Here is a 27,406-nt window from a genome sequence, read left to right on the forward strand (position 1 = left end):
TAATGAAAAAGTAGTTTTAAAACTAATTAATAAAACTGTGTACTTAAAATTATCACACACATTGGGACATATTTAGACAAATTTGTAGAAGGATAAATAACAAGGCATTAGTAGCAATTATTTCTAGGTGGTGGAATTATTTTTTTTCCCGTTTATTATAATTTTAAAATATAAAGTTTTCTATAATTAATATGCACTGCTTACATAATAAGAAAAATAAGTGTTCCTTTTTTTTAAGAACAAAAAAATCCCTACCAAAATCTAGGATTACATCCTGTGGCTAGATGTGACTCAGAATGGGCCAACCTTAGTCAAGGTCTGTGTTTCAGCTATCTTTCTTTACATTAAAAACAGGAAAGTTGGGGGACTTCCCTAGTGGTCCAGTGGGTAGGACTCCGTACTCCCAATGCAAGGGGCCTGGGTTTGATCCCTGGTTGGGGAACTGGATTCCACTCCACATGCATGCCGCAACTAAGAGTTTGCATGCTGCAATTAAGAAGTCCGCATGCCGCAACTAAGAAGTCCACGTGCTGCAACTAAAAAGATCCCACATGCCGCAACGAAGATCCTGTGTGCTGCAGCTGGGACCCGGCACAGCCAAAATGAATGAATAAATAAATAAATGAATGAATAAATAAATATTAAAAAACCCAGGAAGTTGGTTAAAACAAACTACTATAGGACTTGGGGAGAAAATGTTTATTATAAAGTGTTTTTATTTTCAAATAGTCTCTATTATAAATTCTTCACTCAAAAGTCTGGAATTTCCGGACTTCCCTGATGGTCCAGTGGTTAAGAATCCATCTTGCAATGCAGGGGACGCCAGTTCCATCCCTGGTTGGGGAACTAAGATCCCATATGCCAAGGGGCAACTAAGCCTGCATGTCACAATTAGAGAAAAGCCTGCACACCACAACAAAGCAGAAGAGCCCGTGTGCCGCAAATAAGACCCGACGCAGCCAAAAAAAAAAAAAAAAAAGTCTGGAATTTCATTCACTGTATTATATACACTGGACAGGGGAGATTTAGAATTGGGATTAAATTCCATCACTGAGGCCTAGCTTGTACCCCTGCTCTTGAAACTATCAATCTCCCAAGTCTCTACCTAAAGATAAAGGGTCCATCTGGAACCATCAGCACCAGAGAAGAGCCCATCCAAACTCTAAGATGGGAATTCATGGGCCACTGCTAATACTAACTCCATTTGATTAGATGATAGGCAAGTGCAGACAAGAAACGAAACTCTTGTTTAAGGAAGCGCCACCTATTTATGGACGGTTTTCAAAATTAGAAAGAACATATTATGAAGTAAATATCAAAGATTTAACTAAATTCCCAAAGGTTTAGTCTTAATCCAACCACAGTAATTTCATTTATTCCACACGATGGAAGAATTTTCTTTACAATGGTAATTACTGCACTTTCCATATTTTCTACTTTTGCAATGTTTATTAACTAGAAATCGTGTCAGATTTTTTTTTTTTTTTTTTTTTTGCGGTACGTGGGCCTCTCACTGCTGTGGCCTCTCCCATTGCGGAGCACAGGCTCCGGACGCGCAGGCTCAGCGGCCATGGCTCACGGGCCCAGCCGCTCCGCGGCATGCGGGATCTTCCCGGACCGGGGCACGAACCCGCGTCCCCTTCATCGGCAGGCGGACTCTCAACCACTGCGCCACCAGGGAAGCCCCGTGTCAGATTTTTATTCTGCTCATGTGACCTAGAGTTCCTTTACAGCTCTGTGTAGAAAAACAAGGCTTTAGTTCTTTCTTTCCTTTGGAGATTACTCACTTCTCAGCCTGAGGGGGAAGGCGAGCCATCTCCTGGAGTGTCTGCTCTAGTGTACAGTGCCTATACTTCCTATCCTGTGTGGCACCTTGATCTACTCATCACTGGCAAGAGGTGACAGAGCTCGGAACTTATTAGTTACTTGTTGTCAGAACACCAAAAGGTCTGTATAAAAACAGAACAAGGCATCTATGTAGATAACCCATATCTCATTAAGGATATGAGAGGGAATTTATGGTAATATATGGTAACCTAAAAGTTCACAAATGATTCTTGAATTTAATCTCATCTAGTTTCCAAAGAATCAAGGAATTCATTATAGAGATGACTGCTTTTCTTATATTAATTTTCACAGATCCACAAATTCTTCATAATTCTCTATGAGACACTGAGGAATCTGGTACAAACTGAAACTTCTCATGGGCTCTAAGTACATTTCTCTGCCCAGGAGGTGGGACCTTTGGTGTCTGAACATGAAGATTTGTTGTAGTTTACGGTGAATATGACTGTTTTTAATTAGGGGCAACTACCTTCTAGAGCACTGCTTCCAAAGTTTGTTCCCCGAACTCTAGATTCTTGAGATGTTAAAGGGCAGTATGTGAAAAATGGTCCTGTAGTCAAGTCAATCTGGAACTTGAGGTTACTGTTTTGTTTACTGTGGGACCTCTCAGAGTCTTGAGCACTGTAACGCCCCAAGAAGATGGGGGAGGAGAAGCCATTCTAACAATGTTTTCTTAACTCATTTGACCAATTAGAACCTCTTTTCAAGGACCACCTGCTAACAATGTAGAGGCTAGTGTTAGAGAACTGTTAAGGGAGCTACAGTCTTAGCGTTTTTCACACCTTGTTCCTTTAACTTTTGGTGAGGTGAAGATTAAACAAAAAAAGCTTAACTTAACCCAATGTTAGTAAAGAGTAAGATGACAATTACAATTCTGCTGAAACAAAGTGCAGCAGTGGAAACCTTCCACCTCACTCCAAGGAAGCGTGGGGCTTTGAAGTGCCGATGTCAGGTGAAAAGCCAGGACAGCTCCAAAGCCACAAGGTTTGAAGACCACTGAGGAACTGCCCACTGCTTGGCACATAGTGGACAGTTCATAAGTGTGTATTGAATAAATTAATGAATGCACCACAACTTCCATTTAATTCAACTTTGGGGAGAAAATGTTATTGATTAACTTTTAAACTAAAATACAGGGAGGGACTTCCCTGGTAGTCCAGTGGCTAAGACTCCGTGCTCCCAATGCACGGGGCCCAGGTTCGATCCCTGGTCAGCGAACTAGATTCCACATGCCGCAACTAAGACCCGGCGCAGCCAAATAAATAAATAAATAAATATTTAAAAACACACAAACAAAACCCAGGGAATTCTGGTGGTCTAGTGGTTAGGACTCTGCACTTTCACTGCTGAGGGCCTGTGTTCAGTCCCTGTCGGGGAACTAAGATCCCACAAACCATGTGGCAAGGCTTAAATAAATAAATAAACTAAAATACAAAACAGAAAGAAAAAAAAAGCATTCTAGAAGAGCCCCTCATTTGGGTAATATTCCAAATGATGCTTAATGAGGGTTGTGCACCTAGCACCAATTACAGATCATAAATTATACGCTTCGGTATTACAGGGTGCAAGTTATCAGAGTACTTTTCAAAAACTACATAAATTCCTAAGACCTAGCAGAGCCTGCAGGGTGGAAGAAGAGGCATAAAACCTTTCCAGAACTACCTGCTACAGGCTAACTCCTGCAGTCCAAGATCATTTTCTCCCACAGTAATTTTACAGGAATAGAAAAAGAGCATTCTAAATTTTCTGAGGTAAGAAAATGTCTTTCCTTATCTTTTAGGCTTAAAACTATAAGACATGTTTTCTTTTTGAACTACTTATTCCCGCTGGCCCTGGAGGTGACTTCGCCAGCCCACGAGCCCCCCGCAGGTCTCCTCCTCCCTTTAGTTCTCCCACTCAGCATGCAGAGTCTCACCCTCTCATACTCATCCTTGGCTCTGCTTAGCATCTCCAGGATGTCGATGGGCCTGTGGTCACTGCAGCCGTTGGCCTGGCTGGGACTCTGCTTATCCCGAGCTGCTTGCTGGGACCGCCGTGTCTCCTCTTCTACCACGCTACAGGAGGAGAACCAGGTTTTAGAAAGACCTCTTTTGATACAATCTGACCCAAGAACTCTTTTGGTGTCCATCTTCCAAGGATACAGGAAGAATGCCACATGGTAACATTGTTCTCACAATACAAAACACAGAGCCTCGGTTACCCCATCCCAGGAGTATTCAACTACCTACTTCACCACCTCACTCACAACAGTACCAACCAATATATTTAACTGTCAGAAGGCCCAAAATACAGAATTCCTTTCCAGAGTGGGTAGAAGTAGGTACCTTTAAAACTCTACTGAATTATCTCATTCTCTCTCTTTTTTAAAAGTATGTCAAAATCAGTCAAACTAACTGGTGAAGTAAATTTGAAAATGGACAATGCCACCAAGACCAAGGAAGGCTGCACAGTTGAACAACCCCTGGGGAGAGTGTGTATTGATAATGGGGTAGCAAGGAGAAAGATCAGCTTCTTGAAAACGGAGGTCTTGGTGAATCTTCAAAAGTTAACGACAGCACTACAAGCAAACAAAAGATTTCCCTTGTTCTCTCCTTAAAAAAATCACTAAGTGGGTGACTGAGGTTAGGGTGACTGTGGTGATGCTCTTCATTTTGATTGGTGCTGCTTAAGCTAATTCTGCACTTGAAAATATATAAAGCATGAAAAGTCAAGGTCTAAGTCGAGGGTTGTGGTCTTCAAATCTATCTGAGGGGTTTCATTTCTTAGGAACATCCTCTCTCCCCTGCCACATATTAAAGTCTGAAGCAATTATAGCAAAATGTGAGAAACTGAAAGCTGGGTGGTGAGCACATGGATATTTTATTGTTTCTTATATTTTTCTTCAAGCTTGAAATAAAAGTAATAAATTTTAATGAGGCAACTAGTCTTTTTTTCTTTTAAAGATCCATTCGGGTTTCAATCCCAACTGTAATGAATAGGCCTACCTGCCATGGGATATTATAGGTACAGCCACAACTTGATAATCATATTAATTGAGAACTTTCAGACAGTGATGATGACAGGCAATAAAACAATTCAGTAGCAAAAGGCTTGTTTTTATGGACTAAGAGGAGTAGGACAACAACAGGCCACCCAGTGTCAGCTTTACTGCTTTAAAACAGCCTGTCCAGGAACTCCCAGTAGTGTGTGTGGGATGGTTCTTTTATTTGAAAATACTGGGTTAAAGAATATTAAACAGATTTTTTTTTAAACAGCAAAAACATTCTGAGTTTTTAACATGCTAAAATGTATTACGATTCTCCAAGGATGGGCTTATAGATTTCCCCAAATTTATTTGACCGTAGAATCTTCTCTTGAAGCAGGATTCTTATTTGGAAAATGCTGCTTTAAGGTAATGGTGTCGTTTCTCTATTTAGATTCTTACAGCTCTTAATAGGATTATTATTTATAAAACAAATGTAGAATCATGGACTTGATGGCAGACTGAAAGAAGACAGGCATGTGATATGAGGATCAGACCAATTAGAATATTGTTTCATCTATATCCATACTGGTAATCAACTCTTGGGAAAGAAATACTGTATTGTGACAACTGTGAGGCCTATTGCAAAGGAAAAAAAGACTGGAGAGATCTACATTGGTTATTTCTTGATGGTAGATTACAAGCAATTTCACTTTTTTTTTTGTACTTCTCTTCATTTTCCATAATTAACAGGCACTCTTTTAATAATCAGAAAAAAGAGTACTATTAAAAATGACTAATTAGTTAATACTCAGTTATAGGCCACATCCGCCTGAATCCACCTTCTTGCTCTCCTACATAGCTTCTCAGTTCTTAGTAACACCTTTCGGAATAAATCAATTTTTTACTTGAAGAATTTTTATTATATTGTGGCTGTCAAAACAGTGATAAGAACTAGATTTAACAGAATGGGCAATAATGGGCACTTTTATTTAGATGCACAATATGCCCAAAAGAATTTTACCTGTATTTCTGGTTAAGAGAGGTGATATTCTGAAATATGTAGCAAATAGAGGCTGTATGCAGGCAAAGTTAGAGCAAAGAAGGATAAAGTAACCTTTTTATCTTTGGTGACCAGAACACCATTTATCACAAAGTTAATGTTAACATTAGGTATTCTCTTCAGCCATAAATAGGCCAGACACTTGAAAACTCACTATCAACAGTTTCATGAGGGCATTCACTAATCAGTTTCAATACCACCCCTGCTTCTAGTAAAACAAGCTTAAAGCTTAAGCAAATGTCCCTCTTTTGGGCATTTCTAGTGAAGGAACCCTGTATGTCCTTCTTTTTCCTTTCTGCTTCCTGTTTCTACTTTCTCATCCTATTTCTAGGCTCAATACAATAGTTTCAGATAGGCCTTCAGTCTTCTGCTTTATCTACATTCTGAAGTCTTGCCTTAGGTGTACCACCTGCCCTGAGAGAGAAAAAAGCTCAAAATGGTTTCCTGCAAATAGCTGTTAGTTCTGCAAGAGCCAGGTTCTCTCACTTTGGGCCCAAAAGCTCTCAATCTGCAGGAGAAAGTCTATATATTAATATATTCCAAAGCATAGATATTTAAGAAAAATATTCTGGATTTCAGGACAACCAAGAATCAACAAATCTTTGTCTTCTAAGTTATCAGAAGCTGCCTCTGCTGTCACTTTCAGAACTACAAAATAGTCAAATAAATGGGTTTGTAAAAAAAAGTTTATCTTTTTTTTTTTTTTTAGAGAAAAGTTGTTCTAAAAAGAAAGTCTGGTTCTAGAGAGCCAACAACACATTTTCAAATGAATGACACAAGTTCATAAGGAACAATGTCCTTGGGGTGCACACAGTAATAAACACGGCCTGCCAGTGGCTCATAGCTACAGCAAACAAAGCAGGAAGCAGATAAACATCCAATTGAGACATGTTAGCAGTCCTGGACTAAAACGTGGCCTTAGCCATGTGCACTTCTTTTAAAATGCAAATATACCTGGAACTGAGATTTTGGGCCTAATTATTTACACTTTTACAAGAATTAGTTTAAAATTAGACTGTTAAAAAGAAAATTAAGACTGTTTTCCCCCAGGCACGTAGGTAAAAACCTTGCAGGAGAGCAAAGGGAATTTTGATTTGACAGAGGGGAAAGAGAGGTCTGCATTTCTGAGGAGATTCAGGCAAAAATTGCAAAGGAAATATAAGTGCACCAGAACTTGCCACCCACTGCATCAGTTTGTCCAGAGCTCTGTAGCACCTCAGGCCCCTCCAGCACCTAAGTGTCTTGGGCTCCCAGAAACCAGAATGGCAATACCAGCAATACAGATAAGCCACATGAGGGGTGGCTTCTGTGGGCCAGTCTGAGAAAGGTCGATGAACCATCCCTCAGAACATCAATCCAATGAAAATTACTTTCCAAATTCCAAGATTCTGGTTTATAAGAACTCTCCTGGAACATAATCCATTAGAGGATTGGGGACTACTAAACCTAGAATCTGTGTCAAAAATAAGTTCTCTTAAAGGAAGTAGCCACGGATGTGTGCAGAAGTTCTCTATCAGTTACTGAAGACAGTTCTACCTGCTACAGTGGATATCTGGAGAGAACCTAAGTCAGATCCACTGCATGTGCTGGTTAGGCTGTGCACTGGATATAGAGGATACCCTCTGGAGCTAGGCAGTTCATATGGCTCTAACCACATGTTTAACAGTTAAATTATGATCTGTCTGCAGCACTGAATACAATGCAGTCATTATAAATACTAGAATGCCCTGGAAAAATGCTGTTGACATGAAAAGTAGGATGTACAGTATGATCTTACTTTTGTAAGTGTAAAGAAAAAAGTGTTGCTTGCCATTCCAGTTCAAGAAACATCAAGCCTATAGCTACTGCAGTTGCCCACAGAGAGTGTGCCCTGAGAGGAATTCAGAACGGAGAAAAACAGGAAACATTCTGTGCTTTGGATATACTGGTACTTAGATTAAGATGCATATCTAAGGAATCATTTCAATGACCCCAGATTCTTGCATCTTCTCATACATAGAAAAGCACTAAAATCATCAACTTGAGATGTCTGTTCTTTGCTATTGGCAGTAATCTTTTGATGCTTGACTACATGTTTTTCTCAGCAAAAAAGTTCATATATCCTCATTCTTTTGGCATTCCATTCTCTAGCTCCTTTTTTTTTTATTAAAGTATTTTAAAATTCTTGTTACTATTGCTGAGGGTCATATTTTGAATTCTTTTTTTTTCTTACCTTTTTGGTTTAAAAACAAAGTAGTCTTTAGCTGGTTTCAATTATGTAAATATATTTTTTTCTATGGTATTTTCCTCTTGGTGGTAACATCTTAAGTAGATGTTTTTTTCTGATGTATATATATTAAAAAAAAGTTCATATATATCCTGGCTCCTCCTTTACCTCCTGGGAGCAGTTCCTCAGAGCTCTCTGAGGCTATCTCCCAGGCTATAGCGCTCAGTAAGGTCACTGAATAAAAATTAACTCACAACTTTTATGTTGTGCATTGTTCTCTTGGTGGACGTAAGAAACAATCACACACATCAACCCAAGGTACATGTAAAGAAAAAGACTGGAATCAAACAGACAAAAACGGTAATGCTAGTAAGTAGTAGGATTATAGATAATTTCAGATTTCTTTAAGCTTTGCTGCCTTTTTCAAAACTTTGACAATAACAGGAAATCAGGGGAAAATACGAGTTAGTGGACTCCAGTAACAAAGAGAAAGGGGAAAAGTCATTTTTTCATCTCCCATATATCACTAATTAAATCTATGGTGTAAACAGAAATACTTACTCGGCCATGAGTTTGGCTATGCGGTGACAGTCATTCTTGTCATAAAACCAGATACTGTATATTGACACTTGAAAAACAAAGAAAAAAAAATAAGGGGAAATGAGGTTTCAATACTTGGGTAATATGTAAGTAACATATTATCACCATAAAATGTCACAGAATTTACCATGAGGACCTCAAACTGTTAACAGTTACTCTAAAGAAAAAAAAAGCCTCCCCGCAAACTGTTTAATAATAAAATTATTAATAAAATTAGGACAGCTAAAATATTCAGATGAAAATTGCAAAAATTGTTGGTTTTAGACATCATTACCAGATCTCATCAAGCTTAAGATGCCACTAAAGTACAAGATAAACTATTATTTTATGCATTATCAAGAAAAAAAATGCTGCCAATTAAACTAAGAATTAACATTGATTGTGTGGAAAGGGAACGTTGCCTACCATTCCAGTAAATATCGTATGTTGCCCTAGCCTGCCATCAAGCCATCAGCCACTGCAGCACCCCCTACCCCCCCATGGTGAGCCCTAAGGCAAATTCAGGATGGAGACAAACAGCAAACATTGTGTGCTCTGGATACTGGCCCTAGATAGTTGCATATCTAAGATGTCTATCTAAGGAATAATTTCAATGGGCCCAGACCTTGCATCTTCCCGTACACACAAAAGCACAAAAATCATTAACTTAAGGTATCTACTTTTTGTGATTAGCAGTAATATTTTGATGTTCAACTACATGTTTTCAGCAAAAACTCCTACATATCCTGGCTCCTCCCTTACCTCTTTGGAGCATTCTTCAGTTATCTGAGAAGCTATCTCCTGGGCAATAGTCCTCAGAAAGGTCTCAATAAAATTTAACCTGCAACTTTTAGGTTTTGTTTTTCTTCACTTGATAATTGTAAAATGCTTTCCAAATTGATAGTCAAATGTGGGGAAAAAGGTGTCTTAATCGTTGAAAACCATGTTCCAAAACCAAACACCAGAACCTTTATGAGTCTCTTGAAATTTAAAAATATAAAATTAATACCACATTACAGTAAAAACAAAGCTTTAAAAAACAAACACCAACTCCAGACCCATCCTATGATCGACTCTATTCACACGTGAAATGGAAGTGCCCAGGCTGAGCCCCATATCACACTTCTTTTCCAATCTTTTATTCCCAGTATGGTGATTACCACTAAGAAATCCCCCACAAAACACTGAATAATAAACAAGCTCCTGCTGTATAGCACAGGGAACTATATTCAATATCCTGGGATAAACCATAATGAAAAAGATAATAAAAAAGAATGTATATATGTATATAGCTGAGTCACACTGCTGTACAGCAGAAATTAACATCGTAAATCAATTATACTTCAATAAAAAAATAAAGAAAAACACTGGTGAATGGATAGATGAACTTTATAAAGATGACTAAATATAAAACTACTGTAAATACTTTTTAAAAAATACTTATTTATTTCTATTTATTTATTTTTGGCTGCGTTGGGTCTTCCTCTCTGCACACGGGCTTTCTCTAGTTGCAGTGAGCGGGGGCCACTCTTCGTTGCGGTGCACAGGTTTCTCATTGCGGTGGCTTCTCTTGCTGTGGAGCACGGGCTTCAGTAGTTGTGGCACGTGGGCTCAGTAGTTGTGGCTTGCGGGTTCTAGAGTGCAAGCTCAGTAGTTGTGGCGGATGGGCTTAGTTGCTCTGCAGCATGTGGGATATTCCCAGACCAGGGCTCAAACCCTTGTCCCCTGCATTGGCAGGCGGATTCCTAACCACTGTGCTACCAGGTAAGTTCAAAACTACTGTAGATGCTTTTTTAAAAAAATTTATTTTCTTTATTTATTTTTTATTTTTGGCTGTGTTGGGTCTTCGTTGCTGCACGGGCTTTCTCTAGTTGTGGTGAGCGGGAGCTACTCTTTGATGCGGTGTGTGGGCTTCTCATCACGGTAGCTTCTCTTGTTGAGGAGCACAGGGCTTCAGTAGTTGTGGCACGTGGGCTCAGTAGTTGTGGTGCATGGGCTTAGTTGCTCTGTGGCATGTGGGATCTTCCCAGACCAGGGCTCGAACCTGTGTGCCCTGCATTGGCAGGTGGATTCTTAACCACTGCACCACCAGGGAAGCCCCAGATACTTTTTTAATTTATTTTTTTACTTGAACTTTTAATTTTTATACAATTTTTAAAGGTTACTTTCCATTTACAGTTATTACAAAATTTTGGCTGTATTCTCTGTGTCGTACATATAAATACTTTCTGGATAAGATAGATATACTGAATACATAAGTCAAAATAAACATAGCGATAGGCATGGCTCATTGCTATCATGTGCACCCACTGTGACACAGCACATCCCAGGTTGCACCCCCTTTCATACTTACTGTGACTCTCTGGCACAGGAAGGGCAGATATGCTTTTATTTTTTAAAATTAAACTTTTAGTTTTGAAATAATTGTAGCTTAACATGCAACTGCAAAAAATAAACAAGAGATCCTGTGTGCCCTTTGTTTGTTCCAGTGGTAACATTTTGTAAAACTATAACATAATATCACAGCCAGACTACTGACATTGATAAAATCAAGATACAGAACATTTTGGGACTTCCCTGGTGGCCAGTGGTTAAGACTCTGCCCTCCCAATGCAGGGGGCCCAGGTTCGATCCCTGGTCAGGGAACTAGATCCCACATGCATGCCACAACTAAGAGTTCACATGCCACAACTAAGGAGCCTGGAAGCCACAACTAAGGAGCCCACTGCAGCCCTGCTGCAACTAAGACCCAGCAAAACCAAATAAATATTTAAAAAATATATGTTAAAAAAAAAGATACAGAACATTTCTGTAACCACAGGGATCCCTGTTGCCCTTTTATTGCCACAGCCATCTCCCTTGGTACCCCTCCCCCATCTCTGACCCCTGACAAGCACACTAATCTGTTCTCTATTTCTATAACGTTGCCATTTCAAGAATGTATTATAAATGGAAACATAGAGGATGCAACTTTTTGCAACTGACTTTTCTGTCTCAACATAATTCTCTGGATATTCATCTAAGTTGTTGCTTGCATCAATAGTTTGTTCCCATTTTTTGCTGAATAGTATTTCATGGTATGGATGTACTAGTTTATTTAACCATTTGTCCACTGAAGGACATCTGGAGTGTTTCCAGTTTTTGGCCATTATGCATAAAGCTGCTATGTTCGGGTATAGGTTTTTGTGAACCTAAGTTTTCACTTCTCTGGGTTAAATGTCCAAAAGTACAGTTACTGAGTCACAGTAGTTCCATGTTTTTTAAAGAGAAACTGTTAAACTGCTTTCCAGTTTTACAGTGGATGACACATCTAGTCTCTGTGCATCCTTGCCAGCATTTGTTGTTCTATTTTTACCTTTATGCATTCTGATAGGTGCATAGTGGTAACTCATGGTGGATTTAATTTACATTTTCCTAATGGCTAACGTTACTGAACGTCTTTTCATCTGCCTGTCATCTGTATATCCTCTCTAGTCAAATGTCTGTTTATGTCTTTTGACCCATTGGATTGTTTTTTAAACTGTTGAGAGTTCTTCATATATTCAATATACCAGTCCTTTGTCAGACTTGTGGTTTGAAAATACTTTCTCCTTTGTCTGTAGTTTTTTTTCATCCTCTTCACGAGGTCCTTCCAGAGCAAAAGTTTTTAATTCTGACAAGGTGCAATTTATGAGTTTTTCCTTTTATGGATTATGCTTTTGATGTCAAGTCTAAAAACTATTTACTGACCCCTAGATTCAAAATTTTATCCTGGGCTTCCCCGGTGGTGCAGTGGTTAAGAATCTGCCTTGCCAATGCAGGGGACAGGTTTCCAGCCCTGGTCCAGGAAGATCCCACATGATGTGGAGCAACTAAGCCCGTGCACCCCAACTACTGAGCCTGCGGTCTAGAGCCCGTGAGCCACAACTACTGAAGCCTGAGCGCCTAGAGACTGTGCTCTGCAACAAGAGAAGCCACTGCGATGAGATGCCCATGCACCGCAATGAAGAGTAGGCCCTGTTATTTAGAGAATGTCTGCATGCAGCAATGAAGACCCAAAGCAGCCAAAGGTAAAATAAATAAAATAAATAAAAATTTTTATCCCGTTTTTTCCCTAAAGGGTTTATAGTTTTACATTTAAGATGGTGATCCATTTTGAAGTTTTTTTGGGGAAAAAAAGGTTTAGGTTAAGGTTCTTTTTTTTCTTTTTGGTGCAACTGTTCCAGTATTATTTGTTGAAAATGCTCTCTTCTATTGAGAGATCTTTTGTACCTTTGTCAAATATGAGTTGGGCATATTTGTGTGTGTCTATTCTGGATTCTTTATTCTGTCCTATTTATTTGTTTATCCCTCTACCAATACCACATCATCTTGATTACTGCAGCTATATATAGGCTTTAATATTGGGAAGAATAATTCCTCCACTTTATGCTTCTTTTTCCAAGATCGTTTTAGCTTCTAGGGTCTGTGTCTTTCCATATAAATTTTAGAATAAGTTTGTCTATGCCTAAAAAAATCCTTGCTGGGATTTTGACAGGACTTAGGAAGAACTGACATCTTTAGTATGTCAAGTCCTTCAATGCACAGATATAGCACATCTCTCCATTTATTTAGGTTTTGATTTCTTTCATTTTGTAATTTTCAGCACACATACCCTGTATATTTTTTGTTATGTTTACCCTAAGTATTTAATTTTCTTTGTAGAGATTATGAATGATATTGTTTTTAACTTGGGTTTCCACAGGTTCATTGTTAGTATGTAGAAGTCTGATTGATTTTTGTGTGTTGATCTTGTATCCTCAGACCTTACCAAACTCACTTATTAGTTCTAGGAGTTTATACATAGACAATCATGTCATTTGTGAATAGAGACAGTTTTATTTCTTCTTTTCCAATCTGTAGCCCTCTTCTTTTTTCTTTTTCGCCTTATTGCAGTGGCTAGATCTTCTAGTGCTATGTTGAATAGCAGTGATGACAATGGATATCCTTGTCTTGTTTTCAATCTTAGAAAGAAGACATTCAGCCTTTCACTTATGATATGGTGGATTAGAGTGACTGATTTTTAATATTGAACAAGCTTTGCAGATTTGGAATAAGGCCCATTTGGGCATAATTTATATTTCTTTTCTATATATTGTTGGCTTTGCTAATATTTGGTTAAGGATTTTTTTCATCTAAGTTCATGAGAGATACTGGTTTGTGGTCTTCTTTTTTTTTGTACTATCTTTGTCTTGTTTGGGTATTAGAGTAAATACTGGTCTTACACAATCAGTTGAGAAGAGTTCCTTCCTTTTCTGTTTTCTGGAACAAACTGTGTAAAATTAGTGTTAATTCTTCTTTGAATTCTCCAGTAAAACCATCTGGGCCTGAAGATTTCTTTTTTGAGAGCTTTAAAATTATGGATTCAATTTCTTTCATGGCTATAGGACTACTCATGTTATCTATTTTATCTCGGTTGAGTTTTGCAGTTTGTTTTTTTCAAGAAATTGGTCCATTTCTTCTAAGTTGTCAAGTTTATGAGTATAAAGTTGTTAATAGCATTCTCTTATTACAGAGGATGTGTAGTGACATTGTAAGCAGATACGGTAGGAGGTCCCAGGAGAAAGAGAACCAGGCACAGCTTTCTTGACAGAAGAGAAGCCATTTTTGGCCTAAGACATTTTGTGTTCTAAGCCTGGCCATCATGCTTGCCCCTGAACAGGTCCCAGTAACTAATGATCTTAACGGGAACAAAAGAATGCAGAAATAAGCTATTATCAGGCAAGAGAAGTAACAATAACAAAGATAACATATCAGTCTTAGACTCCCTGTTCTGTTTCAATGGTAAGACTAGCCTGAAAAGCTCAACCACCAGATCAACTGAAACCTAAGGAATGATGATGTTGACCTTTTCTGACCCTCAATCAACTATAGAAGCTTGGACTCTGTGGACCACTCAAGCCCCTTCATGAATATGCATGTATCCTTAGCTTAAAACTCCCCCAATTTTGCTGTTCAGGGAAACCCTGCTTTGGGAAAGCCCAGTAGTTCTTAATTGCTGCAAGTAATAATAAATCCTTCCGGGTTTCCCTGGTGGTGCAGTGGTTGAGAGTCCGCCTGCCGATGCAGGGGACACGGGTTCGTGCCCCGGTCGGTCCGGGAAGATCCCACATGCCGCGGAGCGGCTCGGCCCGTGAGCCATGGCCGCTGAGCCTGCGCATTTGGAGCCTGTGCTCCGCAACGGGAGAGGCCACAACAGTGAGAGGCCCGCGTACCGCAAAAAAAAAAAAAACCCCAAAAACAAAAAAACAAAAAAAAAATCCTTCCTTCTACTGATCTTTGGCTTGGTTTTGTCTTTTGGCTCGACACCCACCAAGAGGCAAACCCAGTTTGGGGGTAACAACGTCCACTATTTCATTCCTGATATTGCTAATCTGTGTCGTGTTTTTGCTTTTGTTAGTCATTACTAAAGGTTTATCAATTTTATCGACTTTTTCAAAGAACTTTTTTTTTTTTTTTTTGCAGTATGCGGGCCTCTCACTGTTGTGGCCTCTCCTGTTGCTGAGCACAGGCTCCGGATGCACAGGCTCAGCAGCCATGGCTCATGGGCCCAGCTGCTCCGCGGCACGTGGGATCTTCCCAGACCGGGGCACGAACCCGCGTCCCCTGCATCAGCAGGCGGACTCTCAACCACTGCGCCACCAGGGAAGCCCTCAAAGAATCAACTTTTTGTTTCATTGGTTTTTCTCTATTTTCATCTTTTCAATGTCACTGATTTTTCTGTTCTCATCTTTGTTCTTTCCTTACTTCTGTATGCTTTGAGTTATTTTATTTTGTTCTTCTTTTCCTAATTTCTTGAGGTGGGAATTTAGTAGACTCCTAGGCAGTGTTGCTTGAAGGGGTGAGAGAAGTTTCCCATGGCTAGGCCATCTGGTATGCCTTTAGTGGGGAGCCTCTGACCTTCAGAGATGAAGACTGCTACCCAGGCCAGGCTGGTTGTGATGTGACTCCTCCCCTGCTCCCACCACATCTTCATGAAAAGGAGGGAACATATTACCCCAGTGGCCACATATTGTCAGTAGGGCTTCCAATCCTTCCTGCCAGTTTTGCTGGGCTCACCTGGTATTGTTGACAGGATTCCCATTTGATCTGGGAGAGGAATGAGCCTAACTGGGGCACCCTCCTTTGCTACACTGGAGGTCAAGAAACACCAGGCCTGGGTCCCCTTCTTCTGTTGGGTGGGAGGGTTGTAAGACAACCTGCTGCTGTGTTGTTCTTTGAGTTCTGGGTCCTGCACCAGATCATCTTCCTCTTTCTACTGTTCAGAGTTTTCCTGATTGTCTTTTGTGTTACTTCTGGTTTTTATAGTTGTACTTAACAGGGTAGAAGCAAAGAAAGACAAATCTATGCCATTTTGTTTGGATCATTAGTCTCATTATGTATGCTTATGGATGGAAAACTGAAGCTCATGGAAAGACTACATGACATTAATAAATCAGAGAAAAATAGCCTTATAACTAGAACTCAGGTCTTCTCATTCCTAGGCCAATAATCCTGCCACTATACACCCAATGCCTCATTAGTTGAAATAATGTAAAATATTTTGTAGAAACAAAAGAGTTAATGGGCTTTAATTATGCTTGAAGACTAAAGCAACACATAAAAGAATAAAGTATAAATAACTGAATAAGTTAAAAATTATACACTAAAAGACTGACAGAATATAAAAAATATAAATGCTAGCACAAGAAACTTTAAATAAATTAAAAATCCTTTTTTATAACTACGATTTGAATTTCATCAATACACATTAACATATATTGATATTACCAATACACATTCATTTAGGAAGCCACTGTTAATAAAAAGCTTTTTTTTTAAAAAAATTAAGGTATAAACGACATATTATATTAGTTTCAGGTGTACAGTGCCATGATTTGATATTTGTGTATACTGCAAAATAATTACAAGGCCAGTTAACATCCATCAACCATACACAGTTACAAAAAAATTTTTTTTCTTGTGATGAGAACTTTTAAGATCCACTCTCTTAGCTACATTCAAATATGCAATACAGTACTATTAACCATAGTCACCATGCTGTACATTACATTCACATGACTTATTCATTTTATAACTGGAAATTTGTACCTTTTGACTTCCCTCGCCCATTTTACCTACCCACCTCAGGCAACCACAAACCTGTTCTCTATATCTATGATCTCCATTTTTGGTTGATTCCACATATAAGTGGGATCATGCGGTATTATTTTTTCCATCTGACTTATTTCACTTAGCATAATGCCCTCAAAGGCCAACCAAATGGAAGGATTTCATTCTTTTTTATGGCTGAATAATATTCCATTGTGTGTTCAGTTCTCCCAATACCATTTATCAGAGACTGTTCTTTCCCCATTGTGTATTCTTGGCTTCTCTGTCATAAGTTAATCAGCCATACATGCCTAGGTTTATTTGTGGGCTCTCTATTCTGTTCCATTGACCTATGTGTGTTTTTATGCCAATACCATACTGTTTTGATTACTACAGCTTTATAATATAGTTTGAAATCAGGGAGGGTAATGCCTCCAGCTTTGTTGTTCTTTCTCAAAATTACTTTGGCTCAGGACTTCCCTGGTGGTCCAATGGTTAAGAATCAACCTTCCAAAGCAGGGGACGCGAGTTCAAGCCCTGGTCAGGGAACTAAGATCCCACGTGCCGCGGGGCAACTAAGCCCGTGAGCTCTGGAGCCTGCACGCCACAACTAGAGAGCCTGTGTGCTGCAAGGAAAGATCTCACATGCCTAAACTAAAGACGCAATGTAGCCAAATAAATAAATAAATAAAATATTTTAAAAAAAGGGGGCTTCCCTGGTGGCGCAGTGGTTGAGAGTCCGCCTGCCGATGCAGGGGACACGGGTTCGTGCCCCGGTCTGGGGAGATCCCACATGCCACAGAGCGGCTCGGCCCGTGAGCCATGGCCACTGAGCCTGTGCATCTGGAGCCTGTGCTCCGCAATGGGAGGGGCCACAACAGTGAGAGGCCCGTGTACCGCAAAAAAAAAAAAAAAAGATTTCTTTGGCTCTTCAGGGTCTATGTGGTTTCATACAAATATTAGGATTGTTTGTTCTATTTTGGTGAAAAATGTCATTGGAATTTTGACAGGGACTGAATCTGTAGATTGCTTTGGGTAGTATGGACATTTTAACGCTATTAATTCTTCCAATCCATGAGCATGGGATATCTTTTTTTTCTTTTTATAAATTTATTTATTTATTTATGGCCGCATTGGGTCTTTGTTGCTGTATGCGGGCTTCCTCTAGTTGTGGCGAGCAGGGGGCTACTCTTCGTTGCAGTGTGTGGGCTTCTCACTGCGGTGGCTTCTCTTGTTGCGGAGCATAGATTCTAGGCGTGCAGGCTTCAGTAGTTGTGGCACATGGGCTCAGTAGTGTGGCTCGCGGGCTCTAGAGTGCAGGCTTAGTAGTTGTGGCGCATGAGCTTAGTTGCTCCGCGGCACGTGGGATCTTCCCGGACCAGGGCTCGAACCCGTGTCCCCTGTATTGGCAGGCAGATTCTAAACCACTGTGCCACCAGGGAAGTCCAATGTATCTTCTTCAATTTCTTTGATTAATGTCATAGTTTTCAGTGTACACTGAAAGCTATTTTAATGGCGAATTTTTTGTTTCACCCTGAATTAAGGTCATTACATTCTATAAAAGACTTCATGGCCAATCACAACTTTAACAGTTTCTTTTCAATGGAAATAAAAGTTTAATTGGCTTTTTTATTGCCATTGTAGAGTGAGATAAAACATTGATATACAGAGTAAGTGAATGGTTTCATTTTAATCAATGAAGATCATGAACATGGATTTTTTTTTTCCCTACTCTGGTAACAAGGGGGTTTCTCTGACCCCACATCTGGCCATGCGTCCTACCATGAAGCAGCCCAGGCTTGCTTTTGTTTTCTGAGCCGTCAGCCTGCTGTGAATAGTTCCCTGTGTTTGGAATCCATTTTCATCGCCCCTCTTCTGTTCACAGAACTTCAAAACACTACCAATGCTTCAAACAGAGTTAATATCCTTGAATAATAGATAATTCTGGAATATTTTATATGATGTAAGTCGACAGATTAAACTTACCTTTGACATCCCAATGGAAGAAGCACAGAAGCAACCCTGTTACAGAGGAGATAATTGCTAAGCATTATCTACCACAGGCTCTTAAGTTATGTTCCTTGCAGCTAAGAATTGCTCCAACATAGAGTAAATTGGATTGGGGTTCTGAAAAGACTTCATATATGGCAATCACACACAACTACCTTTCTCTAAATATGCCTCATCTGACCTTGGCTAAAGAACACACAAAATACAAGAGGCCAAATACAAAAGATACTAATATTTCTCTAACAGACAACCCCATACAACTTAGAGTGATGAGAAAAAAGGATGATATGCAGTACATCAGGCTCAGAGAGGAACACACAATATTACTGGGGGCTAAGTAGAGGCATTTAAGTATGTTTTCATAGGGGATTTGCAAACGAAACTCTTAAGAAAGAATTCCATATCAATAATCAAAGTAAGTCCACCCGAGCTGTCAACTTACTTTGACAAATCTTTACTTAAGCCCTACCCCCTTTCCTTTGAAGAAATACACTATAATTTAGAAATAAGATGCACACTTTCCACGCTTGTACATTATCAAGTAAACGGCCAAAAAAGAGCCAAACACTTTCAAAGGCATGCTGCAGAAGAAATAAAGATAAGGAAGCCATAATGATAGCTTAATGGGTAAAGGATAAGAGTCACACTCGATTCTGCCAAAAGCAGACCTGTAGAGGTTCAGACACGCATCAAAGAATCAGCTCTGTCTGCCAACATATCAAATGCTCAGTGCATGCAACTGGCAAGGAGGCCCAGGGAGCTGCCACTAAGCCTGTCACTGTCACTGGTGAGGAAAGACAGACAAGTTCACCCGATAGATAAAACCATGGAAGACCTTGTCTCTAAACCAAAGCTAAGTATTCTTCCCTCAAGAGAACTTACACTCTAAGGCCCAACACATTTTTGTCAACAATTTGCTTGCTGAAACATCTTGATTAATTATACCACAGAGGATTTAGGGATGTGGCAATACCGTATAATTTTGCTATGGTAAATAATAATGGCATCCTGCTTTATAAGTGGCTTTTATCAATATGAAAGCAAATTATTTAGTTATTGGACACCCATCACATATCATGGCTGCTAACCATTGTCCCAAGTAAGTCATGCTGTTACTGAAGAGTTAGGGGGTGTGACAGGACATTTAAATACCTTTATGTTGTACGTCCATAAAAAATAGCAAAGTGCAGAAAAGTATATTCAAAATTAAACGTTTCCATTGCTTTTCTTTTTATAACTTAAAAAAATTATTTATTTTATTTTTGGCTGCATTGGGTCTTTGTTGCTATGTGCGGGCTTTCTCTAGCTGCGGTGCATGGGCTTCTCACTGCGGCGGCTTCTCTTGTTGCAGAGCACGGGCTCTAGGCACGCGGGCTCAGTAGTTGTGGCGCATGGGCTTAGTTGCTCTGCGGCATGTGGGATCTTCCCAGATCAGGGCTTGAACCCATGTCCCCTGCATCAGCAGGCGGATTCTTAACCACTGAGCCACCAGGGAAACTCTCCATTGCTTTTCAAGTGACAGCCCTTTTCTTTTGAAAGTATGAAAAATACAATCGACAAAGATTAAAGTTATTGGATTGTTTAATACTGATAAATTTTAAAAAGCTGAAGGGCAAGACATCCATTTCCCTAGAGAGTCCTGTTTGAAGATCCAGGAGCCAATTATGATTTGATGTTATACCTCATTTTGCTTCTCATCTGCAGTGGCATATGGCACACACAAGATCAAGGAAACCCAAATTAATTTGGAGCCTTTATAAAATCCCTTGAGACTTCTAGAGATTCTGTGAACTGTCACAGAGCTGGGAATCACTCTCATGCACGTTGTCTTTTTATTCATTTATTATTTAGATCTGATCTTTCTAAAAGGATTTGAGGAGGCTGAAGATTTTCTCAGTATGGTGCCAAGCAGAAAAAGGGGTTTGATAAAGCTTTTTGGGGTTGAGTTATAAAATTATTATAAAATTTATGAAGATGACACCCACAAAGATCCCCAAGACCGGGGAACAAAAACAAGAAAATGTACTTTCAACATAACCAAAAATATTTACGCTAGAATGAGAAAGACCCTTCTGATTATAAAAGTACTGTTAAGAATGGAGTAGATGATACAAACACAAGCCTGCCCTGACAAGTGAAAAAGCAAATGCCTTGACAGATCATTTCCTTTAAGACAAGAATAAGCCTGGTGGCTCCTTATCAGTATCAAAAGGTTGGGAAAGAGAGAGAAGAGAAAGTCTCTGAGGTGGGGTGGGGTTTAGAACACACACACACACACACACACACACACACACGAAAAGGGGTATGGAAACAAAGATTGCGGACCTGGGATTACGACTGGAGACTGTGGTAGGTGGCAAACAGGCAGGTGAGGCAATGCTGTGAATCTATAAGTAAGGCTGGTAAGTGTAACTGGGTTATGTCAGCAGCTTACCTTTTTTGGACAAAAGAACACACATATTAAAACACCACTGAACACTAACATGGCAGAGAAAGAGCACACCTTCTAAAATTTAAATTATAATGTCCATTTAGTAAACACTGATTAAAAGACTTAGGCCAGGAAATTAAAAATGCTATTTTGCAAGCTCTTTGGTTTGTTTCTAAATTTGGTTCCCCTCTCTAAATTAAATCAAGTCCAAAAATATTTACCAGAAATACTGCTTCCAAAGTCCCTTTTAACACTGTAATTTCAGTATAGGATTCAGACACATGAAATGACCACTGAATGTTTTGGGGGACTAGGAAAATAAACCCCAAAATATCACAACTGATGATTCCTATTTATAAACTTTTTATTCTTTAATGATGGGCAACCCTGAATAAAATAGTGAATCACACTAGGGTTTCACCTCTGCTGTCAGGATCTTTCGCCACTATTGCCACACAGTACTTGCCACTCCCTAAGGCAGAGCTTCCCCTGAGCTGCAAGTGATTATGGGTGTGCCAAAATGTTGGATTCATCCAACCCCCACTAGTGGTCTATTCATCCCAGTGTCCCACACAAATCCATATTATCATTTTTATGTATCACAAGGGACAACAAAGGGTGGGAAGCATGGCCCTTGGCTTCCATGCAGCCAACTTCCTGTTTCCTGGGCTTCTAAAAATCTACACTTAGGGGTTTGGGAAACAGGTCAGACAGCGGTGTAAGAAAAGGGGGAACTTCTTTTCTCTCCTTTCTCTAATTTCTCTCCTACATGTTTTTCTACCAATTTACTAAGAGATTATCCAAACCAGGGTTGTAAGGCAAATGCCGAAGTGGGTATAAGAGACCTCAGGGTGTGATGGATCAGCGAGGCTCCGGTGAGCAGGCCCTACCCAGCGCTCTGCTGACTGTTACTGCTTGCAGGAATGCAGGTGCTGTGTGGCCATACATGCCATTTTATCATAACAAGAAAAGGTAGAACTCCAGATGTGTGTGTGTAAAATACCCCAATTTTTTTTTTAAATTTTATTTATTTATTTATTTTTGGCTGCGTTGAGTCTCTGTTGCTGAACGCAGGCTTTCTCTAGCTGCAGCGAGCAGGGGCTACTCTTCGTTGCGGTGCGCAGGCTTCTCATTGCAGTGGCTTCTCTTGTTGCGGAGCCCAGGCTCTAGGCACACGGGCTTCAGTAGTTGTGGCTCGTGGGCTCAGTAGTTGTGGTTCGTGGGCTCTAGAGCGCAGGCTCAGTAGTTGTGGTGCACGGGCTTAGTTGCTCTGCAGCATGTGGGATCTTCCCAGACCAGGGCTCGAACCCGTGTCCCCTACATTGGCAGGTGGATTCTTAACTGCTGCGCCACCAGGGAAGCCCAAATGCCCTAATTTTTAAAATGTTGGTAGTAAATGCTTATCCTATGCCTTCCTCTAACAAAAAGAAAAAGTTGAGCATGCCTAGAAGCAGTGACTTTGCAAGTAGCTCAGATCTGCCTGGACCCTCCAGGGGACTGAATGTCAGAGGGCTGTCTTGAGGTTATTCTGCCCACTCCAGAGTGGCTTCAAATCTTCCTGGACAAGTGGTTACTCTGTTTCAATTTTTCACCTCCACAGTGTGCTTCCCTATATTAACACAAGGTGAAAACCTATACAACACATAGTAAGAAGTTTCTGCCACTTAGCTATAAGTAAATGTTGCTTTCCTTTTTGAGTTCTTGAAAGAGAAAACATTAATTACCTAAAAGAAATAAGTGGTGCATACATGGTTAACTTTTTAAATCTTTACAATTAAGATAACACTGTAATTAAAAAAAAATGATAAAAATTGCTTTTCCCCTGACAACACTACTTTGGGCGGGGCAGGGGTGGGGGGTGGGAAAGCCAGTAATTAATTAGGTATAATGAAAAGAATCTGCTTTGGAAATTCTGACACATTCACAGGCTCACGAAGTTAACAAGAAGGTACCTGATGGAGCTCTACTAGAATACTAAGTGGTGGCCTATGACAGGAAGCATTAAAGATTTTTGATATGTCTGACCTAACAGTGTCACCAGATCAGCCTTAGAGTCTAAGTCACTGTTTTCATGGTGTTTTTACCTCTTCAATCTACAAAGGTGGCAACAGCAAGGCTCTTTATCTTGGTTCAGAAGGCCAGACTAATGCAGCGCCACAGATCCTTCTTCTTTCACTGATTGCAGAATCATACCAACCACAGCAGCTGCTGCTGATGGGGGAAGACTGCCTGCCTTTCTTCAGGCTAAGTAAGAAGCAGTGTGCTGGATTCAAAGATCACAAAGAATGAACTGTGTAACTTTAAAAACTGTTTATAAATTCCTCTTTCAGTCTCGACGTAGAACTCACATTTTCTGAGTTGACAAATTGTAAACTTCTCTTGCAAGGAAATTTCCTGCACTGTGCTTTAAGTCTGAAGATTTGCGCCAAATGCCAGCAGCCACCTAGCACCTCTCCTGTTCCGAGTCTTGCCCTTGAACTGAGAAAGGACAAGCAGAGACCAAGAAACACACACAAACACACACTACAGTATTTCTCCTACTAAAACTTTCCATTTGGCAGCTACATTTTCAACGCTATGGAAATGAATCTCCCTGCTTTTTCTAGTGATCTAATTTTAATTAAAAATGCTCTATATCAAGAGACTGATGCCCGATATAAAGGAAAAGTTACAAGTGAAACGGAAACGAAGGGGTACTTCGCACAGGTTTTTGGAGGTAAGTTCTTAAAAATATTAAATAGCGATAATATTTTTATATTCAATTGTTTTGTTATGGTGATCTGTTGTTGTTGTTAAGCTGGTTACAGAGTGAAGCTTTGTTGATTTTTTTCAAAAGTACTTCTGGATTATAGAAAACATTTTAAAATGAAAAGTGGCATTCAGTGGGAGATCCATGCCTTAAGGTGTTGGGTGGAGGAAACACGGAGTTGTCCTTGTTAAAATGATTATAGTTCAGTAAATAGATGTCAAGTCTAACATGCACACAAAGTAAGATAATTGCTTCTCTTCTGGCTAAAACCACCACCACCAACTGGTCTAAGGACAGAATAAAGTTAGGTGTGAGAAGAGAAAATCTAGACTGTATACTTCTAATTCATGAATCAGTATTGCTGTTAAAAATGACCAGGAAAAACAACACGTAAATACCCTCACAATCCCTCTGGTGGATCACATTTTCACTTTAACGAGCTTAATCATTCAAATTGGCAACTGGTAAGTCTCAAATCACAGATCTTAAATCATTAATTTTTACCACTAATTAACAGGGTTGTTTCAGGAATAAATATGAGCAGCATTGGGATTAATATAGTAGCGTATTTCTTTAAGAATCTTGACCTTTACCAGAAAGGCAGAGGTCTGACATTAAAAGTTCTAACACAATTTAAAGACTTCTGCTTATAATTTTCTAAGAAAATAAAACAGAATCTCAGAACTAGAAACATACATAAAATTCTTTAAAAGTACACAATACTGTTAGTCAAAATGATATACCGTGTGGTAAAATGCTTAGCAAAAGATATTTAATAAACATTAATGAATTAAGATGTGCATCTGAATTAAATAATCACCTTGTTTGTTTAAAAACAAAGGACAAAATAAATAGTTTTTGCAAAAGAAAATCATTAAATGCTAGAATCGATTTTACAGAGCTTAGTGGTACCACAAACCTTTATCTTAATATTTTCAATTAACCAGGTTATACTGTGAACTGTCTAGCTGTAACAAAGAAAAACCAGTTTTGCTTGCTTTCACTTTTTTGTTGATTCACATACCAAATTTTGGATTTAAAAAAACTGCTCAGAACCTACCTTACAAAATGGCCTTGGGGCATGTCATAATTAAGCCTCACACACACACACACACACACACACACACACAGAGGCATACATATAAATAAGATTCCAGGTTGCCACAAAATGGCCTTGGGGCATGTCATAATTAAGACAGACACACACACACACACACACACACACACACACACACGCATACATATAAATAACAGATTCCAGGTTGCCACGTTCACCCTGAGAGATACCCACAGAAGTGGAAATCAAAGCACCCCTGACATTGATCTTGGGAAAAAGAACCTTCTAAGACAAACATACTTAGTGAGGTATGTTTCTTGTAGCAGGTGCTCACTCACCAAATGCTTGAAGGAAGAGTGGATAATAGAAGCACAATTTCCTCACTGTGGAGATAAATGTCCTGTGATAATATCAGAAAGGTATAGATCGTATGGATGCTTTTTCAGAGGCCAGTTGCTATATGGAGAACTACTCTAGTACCATTTACTGAACCTGACAGAACATTCTTCTCAGCATTTTTTAAGATGTGATGGAAGAGATTTTAAACTACTGACCCAGTTATTTTACTGAGTCCATTTATTCCTGACTAAGTTTTGTTACACTGTGTTTTTTCCAGGAAATTGTCCATATAATCCAAGTTTTAAACTTACAGGCAGAAAGTTCTTCATAGCGGTTTCTTATTTTTAAAAAGTTCTTTGCAGTGGTTTCTTATTTTATTCTCTATATTTAGTTGCTCTACATATACAGTATATATTATTACTAGTATTGCCTATTATGCCTCTCCTTACTCTTTTTTTTTTGTTGTTGTTGGATCAATCAAGTTATAGGGGAGAGTTTTTTGTTTTGTTGATTTGCTCTACTGTTCTATTGCAATTCCTACTTTCTGCAATTAATTTCTACTCATCTATATTTTCCTTCAACTTAAAGATTTCTTTTTTCCTCTATAACTTTTGTGGCTGGGTAGCCTACATATGGTATTTTTTATAAAATTCTATACAGACTTGAAAAAAATGCAAATTCTTGAACTGCTAGAAGCAGGGTTCTTTATATGTCCATTAGATCAAGCCTAACTGTGTTGTTTAAATATCCCATAACCTTATTAAATTATCTGCCTTATCTGTCAATTACTGAGGTGGCCTGTTTAACTCTCCCATTATAATTATGGATTTTAAACATTTGATATGTAATTCTGACAAATATTAATACAAGGTAATACCAGTCTGGAATTGTTTTATCTTGCAGGTTATTTACTCCTTTTGTCATTATGTGGTAACTTTTATTCCTGATGATGTTTCTTACCTTAGAATCTATCATGTGTGATTTACATAGTTACATCAGCCTTGTTTGGTTAATAGTTACCTAATATATATCATTCTATCCCTTTACTTTCAACCTATCCTGGTTTTTGAGTTTTAAGTTTTTTGAAAACAGCATTTTAGGCAAATTCTGTATCTTTATCCAATCTCAGAATCTCTTTTAACTGGCAAGCACAGTTCACTTAACATTTGTTCTAAATACTGATTTATTTATTTCTGCCATTTTATTATAACTGGGCTATTTCCCATGGTTTCTATTTATGTTTTTCCTATCTTGACTTATACTGGCTTAAAATCAAGACATCCTATTTTTTGTTCTGCAGTGATTACCCTGAATCTTTTGGGTAATCACTTGACTTAAAAGTCTGTTGTTCATCAGTTTATTTACCCTCTTCTCAGTCTTGGGATGCTTTATGTTTGGAAAGCTTTTATCTTATATTATTGCTGTCTAGTATTTTTGCTTCACTTTTTTTTTTGGTTGGTTTTTTTTTTTTGCGGTATGCGGGCCTCTCACTGCTGTGGCCTCTCCCGTAGCGGAGAACAGGCTCTGGACACGCAGGCTCAGTGGCCATGGCTCACGGGCCTAGCCGCTCCGCGGCATGTGGGATCTTCCCGGACCGGGGCACGAACTCGTGTCCCCTGCATCGGCAGGCGGACTCTCAACCATTGTGCCACCAGGGAAGCCCTGCTTCACCTTTTTAATACCTCTACTCAAACTAGTCATTTTATTGTTTTATACAGTTAATGCTTATTTTGATGTACCTTCTTTTCTTTGCTCATTATGGTTGTTGCTTAAATCTCATTACTTCCGTGTTCAATTTCCTTATTTCTGAACTATAGCCTTTAGAACTGCACTGGTAAAATTAAATTAATTAAACTAAATTAAGAATTAATTTACAATTAAAAACTCAGTTGTACTAGGCACATTTCAAGTGTTCAATAGCCACATGTGACTAGTGGCTACCATACTGGACAGTATTGCTTTGGAAGTGTATACAACAAGGGTCTGGGGAGACAACAGTTCTGTTTTTGTTGAAAAATGTCTTTATTTTGCTCTCTTGAATTACTGAATTGTTTGT

At 39.2% G+C, this 27,406-nt stretch overlaps 1 protein-coding gene across 3 annotated transcripts in view; it reads right to left on the bottom strand.

Annotated features, from left to right (window-relative positions):
* Positions 1-27,406, bottom strand: part of DCP1A (decapping mRNA 1A) — a 61,236-nt gene that overhangs the window by 22,709 nt on the left and 11,121 nt on the right. For all 3 annotated transcript variants that reach the window (XM_027121097.1, XM_027121098.1, XM_027121099.1), the window contains 2 exons: positions 8,638-8,704; positions 3,761-3,899 (listed from right to left, as the gene is read on the bottom strand). In XM_027121097.1, coding sequence (XP_026976898.1) covers positions 3,761-3,899; positions 8,638-8,704 — 206 coding nt within the window. The remainder of the gene's footprint in view (positions 1-3,760; positions 3,900-8,637; positions 8,705-27,406) is intronic.

The sequence above is a fragment of the Aethalodelphis obliquidens genome, unplaced genomic scaffold (assembly GCF_003676395.1).
Source record: "Aethalodelphis obliquidens isolate GAN/ISIS:26980383/991018 unplaced genomic scaffold, ASM367639v1 scaffold22, whole genome shotgun sequence".
Lineage (NCBI taxonomy): Eukaryota > Metazoa > Chordata > Mammalia > Artiodactyla > Delphinidae > Aethalodelphis > Aethalodelphis obliquidens.